The 13,939-nt window shown below is 35.3% G+C and overlaps 2 protein-coding genes across 20 annotated transcripts in view; both read left to right on the top strand.

Moving 5' to 3' along the window:
* The first annotated feature begins 675 nt into the window (after positions 1–675).
* LOC124951190 (type-1 angiotensin II receptor-associated protein) lies at positions 676–3,155 on the top strand. Of its 2 annotated transcripts, none has more exons than XR_007101544.1 (6): positions 676–906; positions 1,490–1,524; positions 1,642–1,753; positions 1,867–1,942; positions 2,054–2,259; positions 2,496–3,155. XR_007101544.1 is itself a non-coding variant. In XM_047499108.1 (6 exons), exons 1-6 carry the CDS (start codon positions 868–870, stop codon positions 2,564–2,566), a joined length of 471 nt encoding a protein of 156 aa, XP_047355064.1. In that variant the 5' UTR covers positions 677–867; the 3' UTR covers positions 2,567–3,155. The 2 variants fall into 2 exon arrangements, 1 of the variants encoding a protein (XP_047355064.1); XM_047499108.1 differs by having other exon boundaries at positions 677–906; positions 2,054–2,191.
* A 297-nt stretch (positions 3,156–3,452) lies between these two features.
* LOC124951187 (transcription factor 12) overlaps positions 3,453–13,939 on the top strand; it is a 141,364-nt gene continuing 130,877 nt past the window's right edge. For 9 of the 18 annotated variants that reach the window (XR_007101542.1, XM_047499091.1, XM_047499090.1 and 6 more), the window contains exon 1: positions 3,453–3,659. Coding sequence is in view for 16 of the 18 variants with exons in the window: in XM_047499091.1 (XP_047355047.1) it covers positions 3,578–3,659 (82 nt within the window). In the remaining 2 variants the exon portion in view is untranslated. The remainder of the gene's footprint in view (positions 3,660–13,939) is intronic. The other 9 variants (XR_007101541.1, XM_047499089.1, XM_047499086.1 and 6 more) reach the window with 1 other exon arrangement.

The following is a 13,939-nucleotide window of genomic DNA, read 5'->3' as shown; positions in this document are numbered from 1 at the left end:
CTCTAATAATTTTTGAATTATTTACTACGTTATCGACTCGCTAGAAACAGATCGTAGCGCTAATATCGACACATTCATTCTGTTATATAATTATTCAATAATTAATGAACAATTAACATTAAACTCAGCTTCATTAGCTTGACTGTGTTTACATTGAAGTTAGCAAAAAGCAATATATCATAAGCAACATAAATTTTATATGTAGGCGTATAGAACTTTCTTACTTGACCATTAATGATTTAATATTATAATGAAACCTACACGTTCATTTTATAAACATGATATTAATATAATGACAAGAATAACAAATTGAAAACAATGATTTATTTAATTTCAATTTTTTCCACGCATAATAAAAAGAAAAAAGTATTATTATATGTTAATAATAAATAAATACGCTTGACCATTTTTTTCTTTTTATCTTTTTTTTCTCTTTTTTTTTTATGTAACCCTATTGATAATAATACATTTTCTTAATCATTTATTTAACACATTTATATTTTATCAATATTTATTGCAATTTTTAAGGAATGGAGTTTACTATATTTTGATGAATTCACATAAAGCAGTGTGGGTGTAAGGTCATACTATTGATTACTAATATCGATGTTTCACGCGTAAGTAAGGTTAGATTCTAATTTTAAACGAAGTTTTAAAAAACTATGACAGATGGCAGTAAACGTAAAAGGCGTTTACATACGCAATATCTAATACTGTGTATATCATTATGAAGTGCTAATTCGAAAGGAAAGAGACAAAGCAGTAGAGTGACAGGTACGAAAGAACGTTGTATTATTGAACGGTCCATAAGAAGAAATAAGAAAGCAATTGTTTCACGAGAAACACGTAGACTTTAATTGCATAAAAATGCCGAATTTATCTAGTATATCCAGCTATCCATTAAAGGTAAATATAATATATATAAGAATCATATAAAAGTATTTTCTGTTCCAGTAGTTTCTTAAATATTCTTCTAAACCTCTTATATAGCAACATAATAATTATTATCGTCATAAATATTTCATTTTATCCTTATCATATTTGTTGCCATGAAGTCATCCTATATTACTTGTCATATCATACCATAGGCTTATTATGTTATCAGTGTATGTTGTGATATGTAGGGTATCTCTCTTTTTTTTTATTATGTATAAATAAAAATGAAGATATATATGTACACACCAGTATTTTATTTTACACACATATATACTTATGTATTTTATTTTATATATTTTATTTTATATCGACACTATATGTTATAATAAAATATTTGTAGTTTATTACATTGAGCAATATATATACATATATATATATATATATATATATATATATATATATATATATATATTTATGTTATGTGGTTTTGTTATATAAGATAAAAATAATGTGATACAATTACATGAGTTGTTCTACAAGTATTTCATTAACTATAATGTATATCTATCACTAGATAATGACATGATTTTCATGCATTTCTATATTTTTTTAGGTAATTTTTGCGATTCATCTGGTTCTTGTAACATGGTAATTACAAATTTAATATGATTTCTATATCTCATTATATTATTTCTTACATTATACTTTAAGTTAATGCAATAATAATGTTAATACTTAAATATAATGTCAAATACTTTTTAATAGGGGTATTCAAGGATGTTGGTGCCCAAAATCTGCAATGATGTACAATTTACTATTTTTCATTTGCTTACTCTGGGCTGTGCATAACATTGAATCAGATGAACCATTACAATTTGTAAGTTGTTATAAATAAAAAAATAGCTCTAATCTATGTATCTAATCTAAGTTATTACGTATAATATTATTAATAATTTTATACAAGCTAAAACGTTATTTATATTCTTGTAGGCTCTCTTCATAAATGTTTTATCAATATTTTTTGACATAGTGACTTTGTCTGTTTACTATCCAATCGGTCTAGCATGTAAGTATGTTCAGACAGTCGTATATGTGACTAATGGACGACATGTAAAAATTACAAATTGTTTGTTATTCTGCCCAAGCAGAAGATGTATTTGAACTCACCAACTTGTAGATGCGTCTGATAAGTTTAGTGCAGCGTTTATGATAATAAACCTGGTCGTGCGTGTTGTCACGAGTATATATCTATTGCGGATAGGACAAGCAAGAGGTGGAAGTCTTGCTACGATGTTTACACCCTGTCCTGCCATGGGTCAGTAGTCCATAGGATACAGATGTGCCTTGTTAGCCTTGTATTGCTTCTACAATTTTCTGCTTTACGTATGTGCTTGATGAACGCTTTATTTTTACGTAAAATATCATTTACTCCAATAGTTTGTTTGTGAACATTTTGTTTTCGTTTGTGGTATTTTATAGTCAATGATTATGCTTGAATGATTTGCTATTATTTTTATGTGCTCCTGTATTATGGATTATATCTCGAACTTTGCTGTTTGTAAATAAATATCACTGTAATTTTAAAAATATAATATGACATGATTTCTTTTACATTACAGGTATAACTCGACAGGATTACGAGGACATATCCCATCCGATACCTCAAAATTCTGATTTCGTTGGAATTTAAATTATTTTGATGGTATATGTTGTAAGAACTTATAATGTTCGATCTTGGATTTGTTTTTTTGTGGGCGGATCATTTAACATAAGCTTATATGTACAATGATATAAATCTCACATGATATATTTTCATTATTTCTTATATTACAAAACAACGAACAAACAGAGACGTAATTAAATATTATCAAAGATACATACCAGTGTGAACATAATCGATCAGATTTTAAATAGAACAATAGTGCCAATTTGTATTTTAATGAATTATACTTTCGATCAAATATTTCGATGTTCTATAAAATTTCGTTCTTTACGTCGATCCGTTAATAATAATAACTAATATTGGCACAACATACGTTTATTGTTTCTTATCGTAATCATTTGTTACGTGCATGCATATGATCTAACATAAACAAGTAATATTGTTAAATCGCGTTAAATGTTTCTATTAATTATATATGAAATACTCCGTAATTATCATATACTTATGTATATATGATAAATTATATATATACAAACAGATTTAATATATTATAGATCTATTCTGTACGACTACTTTTATCTGCAGTTTGCAAATAAAATTCTTTATAACAATGTAACAGAACGTTTAGAAAAATTATTCCTATCTCGTATGCTTATCTATGAAAATGGATGAAGATAAAAGAAAAAAGAAAAAGAAAAAGAAAGTAAAGGTGGGGGAATATAAAAAAGAACATACGTACGACGTACGTACAATGTACACACATACATGCATACATACATACATATATGCATATATATAATTCTAGATCATACGATAGAAATTTTGAACGTGGCGCTAACCGAACGGTGGCGCCTAAGCGTCGGCCGCCAGAGGTCGCCAGGTTCGAGGTATAAAATCGCTGTCCGTGAAGCGGTTCCCTTCAGTAGTGTGCGTGACCGTACCGGGAGGAGGGTGGCTCCGCGCGCGGCCGCACCGCGAAACCGTGCCCACTCGCCTCGACCACGGACATCCACGCTCGTTTTCTCGTATTGTGAAAACATGGCGGCCAGTGACGACGAGCCGATGCATCTCTACGAGGTCTTTCAAAATTGCTTCAACAAGATCGCCAACAAGCAACCCGGTGAGTTTCGCCGTCCGCGAACTTGTACTATCCCTCTCCTCAATCCCCCCTCGTTACCCCTCCCTCCCTCCCTCCATCTCCCTCTCGGTGCTCGCTCACCCGCCTGCCGACTTCCCCCTCTCACCTTCCTATTTTCCCTTACTCGTCGTCCCTTGTTAGGCGAGAGACGAACCTTCGTTCATCTCTTCGACGTCGTTGTCATTGTCGTCGTCGTCATAGTCGTCGTGTCGGCAATGGCAACGGCAATGGTTGCTGTTGTTGATTCGTGTTGATTCTATCTCATGCTTGAATGAGAAACGATACTACCAATGATCTCTTCAGCTTTCTGCTTTGCTCTATGTCTGTCTGTCTGTCTGTCTGTCTATCCGTCCGTTCGTCCGTCTGCCTGTCTGTCTGTCTATCTGTCTCATTCTGTTTCTCTCACTCTCTTTCTCTCGTTCATCTCGCTCGAATCGAAAGAATCGTGCGCCGTTCTGTCTTGTTTCTCCACGCGCGCGTCGGACGTAGAGAGACGAGCGGCGTCCTTCGTCATCGTCGTGTCGTCGTCGTCGACGAAAAGGAAAATATGTATCTTCTTTTCTTTTTCGTTTCTTTTTTATTTTTCTTGTCCCTTCGCTTTCTTCGACTGTCCCCTCTCTCTCTCTCTCTCTCTCTCTCTCTCTCTCTCTCTCTCTCTCTCTCTCTCTGTCTCTCTCTCTGTCTCTGTATCTGTATCTGTCTCTCTCGTTCTTTCTCTCTCTCTCTCTTTCTCTCTCTCTCTCTCTCTCGTTGCGTCGTCGCTCGATCGAGCTCTCTTCCCCTCCTCTCTTTGTCTCTCTCTCTCTCTCTCTCTCTCTCTCTCTCTCTCTTTCTCTCTCTCTCTGTCGATCTCTCGCGCGTCGGACGATCTCGTCTCTCAGTTTACTCTAGAGGAGAGTCGACCGTCGTGTTTTGGTTCTCTCGACTGTCAGTGCCCTGGACGGTGCTGCCACGTCGAAGGGCCGAACTAAAAGAGCTGGAGAGCATCGTTCTATTTTCTTCCTTTTTTCTTCTTATTCTTCTTCTTATTCTTATTCTTCTTCTTATTCTTTTTCTTATTCTTATTCTTATTCATCTTATTTTTCGTCCATTTCATTTTATTTCCCACGAATGCAGAAACCTTATATCGTACCATAGAACATATTACGTCTCGTCTTTTGACAAAGATAAAAAGAAGATTGAAATAGATTGATGATTTTTCGTGAAAATGAATATATCGAGAAAATGATCAATCGATTCCCTTATATTATTCGTAAAAATCGGTATGGTTAGAAAAAGAGAAAGTATCGTTTCGATTAACAAAACGGCAAAAATCGTCGTCGTCTCGTCGCCGTTGTCGTCGTCATCGTCGCCGCCGTCGTTTCTTCTTTTTTCTTTCGTCGCCACGTGCCTCTTCGAGAGCGAAACGTTCGAATCGTTAGAGTTTAATCGCTCGGACTTAATGTAAGAGCCCATAAATCCGAGCCTTTTCTCAGCAGTCATCGCGGGGGAAGGGAATCCGGCCTCCGTGTTGTTTTCTTCCTTTATTTTTCCCTTTTCATACACCTGCCAGAGAAGCAGCTCGAAAGCGATGCGCCGCGCCGCGCCGCTCCGCGTCGTGCATTGCCTCCGAAAGAGGTTCTCAACTTCCTCTCTCTTCCCCCCGTCTCTCTTACTATTTCTCTCTCTCTCTCTCTTTCTCTCTCTCTCTCTCTCTCTCTCTCTCTCTCTCTCTCTCTCTCTCTCTCTCTCTCTCTTTCTGTCTCTGTCTTTGTCTCTGTCTGTCAGTTCCTACACATTCGTCTATATATTAATCATTTTGCAACGAGTATTATTGTTATATTTCGCGTGAAATGAAGATCATTCAATCACGACATTTTAAATTCGATGCTATAAATATATATTTCTAAATCATTCATTCTATACTCTTTAATTCGTTATAAATCGATGGTAGATATTTGTGGTTTTGTATATATTTATAAAACCTCTATTCTTTACTCTCTAATTCGTTATAAACCGATTATAGATATTTATGGTTTTCCTTTTTCTTTTCCTTTTTTTTTTTTTTTTTTTTTTTTTTTTTTTTTTTTTACATTGTTCGTCATAATAATCGTAACACTAAGAAATTTTCTTTAATGGTATTATTCATAATATACATATTTATATATAATTAATTTATCGATTCGTACGATTAAATCGATTTGACGAAATTTTCATTTTCTTTAATCTTCGTTGATCGAAATTAAACGTTTAAGTACGATTAGAGTATTCACGTAAAAATGGTTTTTACGTTGTAATAATAAGATCATTAGATTTCGTCGTACGAGGAGTAAATCAGGTTCTATTAAGAAGAATTCGTTACTGTGAAATTACGAATGTAATTTATCGTTATTGCAATTATCGTTAGTCATTCACTTATTAAGTGAACGTATGAAAACTATGGCGTTTCGATGGTTCTCTCTTTAGGACGCTTATGGAAGTTTGCACCGTAGACGAGATAGTCGGTTAACCAAGTCTAGAATGTTTGTTTGCTTTGAGACGCTGTTTGGGAAACGATGCGTAGTACACTTCGTAAGCTAAGTTAAGCGCGGAAGAGCAACATCGAAACCACAAAATCGTTTCGAGACGTCCTGCCTTTCCTTTAGATACTTCAAAGATGCGTACCGAATAATACGGGCTTCCTAAATTAAATCTACGTATATACCGAATTGTGTTATTAATTAAATTGTGTTATTATTAATTAATTGTGTTATTTGAAATGGTATATGTATATATATATATATATATATATATATATATATATGTATATATACATATATATTATCAAAGTAATTTATTTTTAAATAGAAAATAAGAAATAATTATATTTATTCCGTAGTTTTCGTTAGAATAATCTATTGGTTCTAATAATGTGTAATAGCGGAATTAATATATATATATATATAGAGAGAGAGAGAGAGAGAGAGAGAGAGAGACAGAGAGAGAAGAAAAGGTAAAGAAAGAATTTTGTTCCGTCATAAGTCATATATATACATGAATTATGAACAATGAAAAATTGTTAAGTAAAGCTGATTATTCATCTTCTGTGTAAAAATGCGACAAGCGATCTTAAAATTTTTTCGCATCGTTCATTACATTAAGAACGATGTGAAAAGAGTCTCCTACGTATTTATGTATGTATATGTGTATGTTCGTTAAAAAAGAATTTTTTCTTTCTTTTTTCTTCTCTCTCTCTCTTTTCTCTTTTTTTTTTTTTTATCGGCCTTATCGATCCTTCGTAAAATCGTCAGCGTTTCTCGTGATACGCGTGATCGATCCGTGGAGCAGTATTTTATCAGATACGAAGTGTACACACACATACACACTGTCACGGTCGAAGCCAATCAAACGATAAGCGTCTCATTGTCTACTCGAATTTCATAATTAACTTTCGCGAAGGTTTCGAGATAGTACCGCAAAGTTATAATAATAATTTAGCGTATGCATGATACCTTCGAATATTGAATAGTCGAACAAATATTTCTTCGTGCAAATTTTCTTATAATAATTTGAAATAGATAATGATATATATATATATATATATATATATATATATATTTTGTTATATTGTTAATACGTCAAGTATACATGTATGTATATATATTATTATAAAATCGTTTACATTAATAAGTGTTACTAGCCAAGATATTTTTTTTTCTTTCTTTTTTATTTTTTGTTCCTTTTGTTCTCGAGAACACGAGTAATAGTGGTCCTCGTCGGACAAACGAACAAACGAACGAATTCGATCGATGAGCCAAATCGGAAATTGGAATATATCATGGAGAAGAAGAGAGACGTCGATGAAATATACAGTTTAACGAAGCCACGCGTAATTCATTCGGCTTCGGGTTTCGCCAATAGATATGTATATCGGAAAACGTCGCGCGTACCCTATGTGTGATACAACAAGCGTCCACGTACAAATTCGACCTTTCCGATATTATGAATTATGCATACGGGGCTGATATTTATTTTCCGGAAAATTAATTATTTTTATTTTCCTCGCCGGTAGCGCGGCGAGGATGCGCTAATCCAAATGACCGGGCCGGCACGATTTCGATCGAACGAATTCTCTCTACCTTTCTCTCTCTCTCTCTTTCTCTCTCTCTCTTTCTCTTTCTCTCTCTTTCTCTCTCTCTCTCTCTCTCTCTCTCTCTCTCTCTTTCTTTCTTTTTCTCTCCTTTTCTCTCATAAATATTTATCTCCGTTAACGAACCATTCGCGAAAGACCTATGCACTTTTTATTTTTTCATTCGTTCGTTCAATCGTTCGCTCGCGAGAATCACTGATCAAGTCCGATAAAATCTGTGAGACTTTGAAAATTTTTCTCTTAAAAGAATCGAGTCGATCTATCGATCGACGGATCGATCGATTCCAATTTCCCTCTTTTCCAACTACGAAGAACGTGCGTACTATAAATCTCGATCGCTAAAAAGGGGGGGGAGGTGTGGGTGGAAGGGCGAGGAAAGGAAGAAGAGGAGGAGAAGGAGGAGGAACTTTCACATACACTTGCCAAAGTGGGATCGCTTCTGGATTTGGCCGCGAGTAGTATCTACAACGTTCCTATTTGCATAACAATATGGATCGCTTTTATTTGAATTTCTATTCATAGACTTCTTTCGTTTTTCTTTATTTTTATTTCTTTTTTCTTTTTTCTTTTTTTTTTTTTTATTTTACTTTATTTCTTTTTATTTATTTATTTCTTTTCCCTCTTTCCTTTTCCCTATATCTACCCCTTACCTTCCCACACTCATACTTGCATTTGTTGATGAATAAGTAAAGGATCGATGTAACTTTCTCATCGGAGCTAAGAAAAAAGGATAAAAAGTAAAAGATTGTCGTTTGGGGTCCGATAGACAGACCCCACGCTGCCACCACGACGATGAACTTTTTGAAACTTCCCTTCCGTACTGAACGAGAGAGATCCAAAGGAGCATAAACGAGCTCCAGACATAACACTCGTGACTTGGCTCCCTTCCTCTCTCTCTCTCTCTCTCTCTCTCTCTCTCTCTCTCTCTCTCTCTCTCTCTCTCTCTCTTTCTCTTTCTCTTTCTCTTTCTCTTTCTCCCTCTCCCTGTTTTCTCTTCCATCCGTCCTTCTTTCTCCGAAGAATTATCGAGGGAGTGTCACCGTGATGCACCTGCCTCTTGCTCTCTCTCTCTCTCTCTCTTTCTCTTTCTCTCTCCTTTTCTCTATCTCTTTCTCTTTCTTGCGTCTCTCCTTTTCCTCGTACTCGCGCCTCCTCTCTCTCTCTCTCTCTCTCTCTATGTGTGTATGTATATGTGTGTGTTTCTTACACTCGTCTTGGCTCGCGAACATCGTATTCGATCGCAGTGGTGCATATCGAAGAGCCAACACATATGCACATAACGTATGGGTCAAAGATATGCATTACCGCGGTTATCACAGAGACATCTTCGATTCGTTTTGAAAATTTCCTGGAGGAAGCATGTAAATCATGAGGATTTCGTGGACCAACGTGACTCGGGTTGAGAGAATCGAAGAAATTGGAGAATGGAGATTTGTTTTCGTGTTTTTTTTTTTGCTTGTTTGTTTTTTTTTCTGGTTTTGTTTTATTCCAATTTACTTTCTCTCTCTCTCTCTCTCTCTCTCTCTCTCTCTCTCTCTCTGTCTATCTCTCTCTCTCTCTCTTTCGTTCGTTCGTTCGTTCGTTCGTTCTTTGAAATCCAAAGTGCGTTCAGTGTACGTACGCATAGGGAATATCGAGGCCGAGCATAATCTACGTTTATAGGAGGGGCCCGATGAGCATCTGCTTCTACCCCTCTCGCCCTCGTAGCTGCCATCCCTCGACGCCCTCTACCCCTCTTAAACCTTCCTCTTTCTCTTCCTCGACAAGCATCCTCCCACCTTCTGTGCGATCTCTCTCTCTCTCTCTCTCTCTCTCTCTCTGTGTGTGTGTGTCTCTCTATCTATCTATCTTTGTCTCTCTCTCCTTCCTCATCTTCCCTACGAATACTCACGCGTGCGCTCTCCTACGCTGTTGTCGATAGATCACGTAGCTTTCCGCTTAAACACAAAGCATTATCTCGACTATTACTACTGTCTCAACGTAATAACACCTTTGCATTAACCGGTCGCGATCCTACATTGAATTAGATACCGTCTAATTCATAGGATCGACCCAAGATTTCTTTCTTTTTTTTTTTTTTTTTTTTTTTTTTTTCTTATTTAGTCTCTTCTACTACCTAGGAATCTAGAGGAACTACGAGCTCTCCAACTAATATCCTTTCTGTTTGATCTTTGAATTTTTATTATCTCATTATCTTCTTCTTTTTCTTCTTCTTCTTATTATTCTATTTATTCTTCTTCCCTTTTTTCTAATTTTGAAAAAAAAAAAAAAAAAAAAAAAAAAAGAAATATAAGAAATTAAAGTATTCGTAATAAATTTATTAATTTAGTAATCGCTTATCGTTTCTTTGATAGTCTTTAAAATATGAAATGTAGTACGAAAGGAAAAAAAGAATTGAAGGAAAAAAAAACAAACGATCGAAAAGAAAAGATCGAAATCGTAACGATAAGGACGAAAGAAGCACGTGCTTTCTACTTCTCGATTCTTCGTAATCGTCGTCATCGTCGTCGTCGTCGTCGTCGTCGTCGTCGTCATTGGTGTATGTACGCGGCGGCCCGTTAAGAGCAATTTGCGGAAAGGAAACGAAAGAAAAATGAATAACATTCGAAGGCTTTTTACGCGGAGAACACGCGACCGCCGGACGAGAATTCCTGACTAATGCAAGTCCCTCGTTACCGAACGGCGCACGCCATTCGCTTCGCTCCCGTTATGGTCGATATGAATTTGCCACAGTGCGAAACACCACCGACTATTTTGCTTCCTCCTCTCTATCTTTAGGTATCTTTCTTTATTCACCATTCTCTTTCTCTCTCTCACTCTCTTTATTATATAGTTCTCTTTTCTCCCACTAACTTCTCTCTCTCACTCTCTCTTTCTCTCTATTATATAGTCTTTTCTTCTCCCACTCAACTTTTCTTTTTCTCTTTCTCTCTCTTTCACCCTTCTTTTCTTTTCTTTCTCTCTCGATAAATTCGCGATGCTCTGTAGAGAAGAGCAAAAGTCCATTAGCCGAAGTACAAGTGGGTTACGGAAAGCGCAAAACCAAGTAAAAAGAATACCGATGAGTATTCTTGGCTCGCCTTGTATAGAGAGAAGGTTCGAGCTCGTTTTTCGCAAAGAATCGAACGTGAATAAAAGTATTCGTAAATTACGAAAAAAATTTCTTACGAGGATTAATAGTTTCTTCGATTTACAAGGGTTGTTGATCGATGAAAAAGATAGAGAGAGCGATAAAGAAAGAGAGAAAGTGTGTATGTATGTGACGTACGTGCGTACGTACGTGTATGTGTTAAGATCTTGAAAACATCGATTCTAGTATCGAAACGTTCTTTCTCTTCTTTTTAAAAACTTTTCGTTATACGAAGTTTCTTTTTTCTTACGAGAAAGGATCGAATAACGTCGAGAGAAAGAGAGAAGGAATACCTATCGTTCTAGAGAGCCTCGGTGTCTCTCTTAGCAGCCTGACTGAAAGTACCACCCTACGAGGCACCGTATCCTGGCACGGTATCCCCTTGCCTTACATTGGCGTAGTCCAAGAGATTCTGATAGAACAACTATCCTTTTATACTTAGAGATATATATAGATATGTATACATGCATTTTACTTGAGATCTACGAAGACTGTTTTCTTAATCTTCTTGATCCTACTTCAAAACCAATCGATGTTATTTTGTTTCGTCAATTTTTTTCTTGTTTATTTTCTTCGTATGCCGTTAAACAACAACAAAAAAAAAAAAAAAAAATAAAAAATAAAAGAAATCTGAAAAAAGATAAATAAATAAAAAAAAAGAAAAGAACCGCTAAGAATGATAGAAGAGAACACTTTAAAACATCCATTCGTCCGTAAGTCGATCTTGAAACTCTCGTCGTCATCGAGATAGAGAGATCGAGTTACGTTCAAGCAAGTACGCTTTGATGTAAAGTGTCATACAGACCACCCATGCTGTGAAGGCGTACGAGAAGCCTTACAACACGTCGCGTTTACTATCCACTCAACGTAATTCATTGACTGACAGGAAAACGTTCGACGAATCTGTTAAGAATTTCTTTTCTTTTCTACTTTCTCTCTCTCTCTCTCTTTCTCTTTCTCTTTATCTCTCTTTCTTTCTCATTTTTTCTCAATTTTTCATTACATGAGAAAAATTCTTCGATAGTTAATTTAATATAAGTTAATAATAATACAAAAACACACAGAGAGAAAGACACGATCGCATATATATATATATATATATATATATGTATATATATATATATGTATATATATATATATATGCGCGTTTATCGGACGATGTAGCACAAATGGGGAGAAAGATTTTCATCGTGTCGTTTTCAGGCACGCGACAAAAATTATAGGACCACCTGTAAAGCACCGATCGGGTAAGCTTCGGACGCATGTGCGCGAACAACGTAACGCACCCAAGTATGTATGTATGTATGTATGTATATACGTATATACGTACGACGATGGCACACGTGCGAGTTACTCTCTCTCTCTCTCTCTCTCTCTCTCTCTCTCTCTCTCTCTCTCTCTCTCTCTCTCTCTCTCTCTCTCTCTCTCTCTCTCTCTCTCTGTTTTTCTCTCTTTTCCTTCTCTTTCTCCTTGTGACACCGACCTGCGTCACGTTCCAAATAGACATCTGGCCAGATTTCCTTAAGTTTGGTCCACGCGTGCGCCGCGTACATAGGTACACGTGTATGTATACATTTACGTGCGAGCACTGGTGTTGCGCACGCATTTGGGTCCTGGCGCCGTTCAGAAGAGGGGCTCTGATTTTTTGGCAGGTGCCACTGTCCTCGGGCCAACGTCACCTTACGATCTTATGCTTTCAACGACCCCGCTTCTAACAGTTAGCACGCTCCACGGAATTTCCCAGGAACGTCGATTCTAATCGAAGTAACGCAACAGGCCATACTATTCCTCTGTACCTACTACCAACACACGTGCTTTCTTTTGCTAACGCTTTATTGACCGATATTATATAAAATTATATATGTGTATATTTGTCGAACGTTTTGCTGTCAGTCATTGAATTATGTTGACAAGATGGTAATGTATGTGCGTGTACGCGCGCGCGCGCGCGTGTGTGTATGTAATATTTAAATTATATAAATTATTTACATTATTAAAAAATAATTAAATATATATATCAAATTTATATAAAATATTTAAATATATATATAATATATTTAATATATATATTATATATATTTATATATTACTGTTCTCTCAACATAATCATATATGACCGATTGCTTTCTATTCCCGTTTTTTCAATCTCCTTAACATATATTTTATAAAATTCTTTAAAATGTATAACAATGGAAAAGGATTGTTAATTTTTTAATCAGTAGTTAGGTAACTATATTTTTTCACTTAATATTTATCGATTTATGAACACATGTATTTAACGTATGCATTTCATTTTTTCTAATTACATATGAATTGTTATAAACGAAAGACAGGAAGTTTTAAATAAATTATCTTGTTCGTATGTTAAACATTATAACAGAATAATATCTAAATATCAAATATCAGGAAAATGTTTTATTTAAATGATTGTACGTTCAATCACTCGGTTATCATTTACGTTATGATTATTCGTTCTTATCGTTCTTATGATAATGATTTTAAATTCTTATGATATGATTTTAAAGTGAATAAATTTGAAATGTAATTTGTACGATCATTCGTGTAAAGAGATCGTATGGATGATTCTAAACATTCCAAAACAGAGTAGAAAACAGGGATAATAAGAATGTTCCGATAAGATTGTCGTCTCTATCGTTCGTTTATTTTTTTTTTTTTTTTTTTTTTTTTTTTTTTTTTTTTTTTTTTTTAATTAATTAATTTTTTCCTCAAATAATCGTTTAAAGATAACGGAAATATTTACTTTCTTTTCGTCGAGCAAAGTCGAACCGTCGTGGAAGGAAAAATGGCGTCTAAAGCACGAGCACAGGGTCACCTGTTGAGCGTATCCTCGGGCTATAGAGAAGCCTTCATCTCCAACCTTTTCGAACCTTTCCTTGTTCTGTTTCTCTCTTAGCTTTACTTTGTAGAAAATGTGAATGAAAATCTTTCTAGCGAGATCGAGTGAAAACTAAAACAAAACGAAAAAAGAAAGAAAAATAAAGGAAAAAGAGAGAGACAGAGACA

The sequence above is a fragment of the Vespa velutina genome, chromosome 8 (genome assembly GCF_912470025.1).
Source record: "Vespa velutina chromosome 8, iVesVel2.1, whole genome shotgun sequence".
Taxonomy (NCBI): domain Eukaryota; kingdom Metazoa; phylum Arthropoda; class Insecta; order Hymenoptera; family Vespidae; genus Vespa; species Vespa velutina.
Note: the sequence above shows the minus strand (reverse complement) of the source record. Positions and strands in the feature narration are given on the sequence as shown.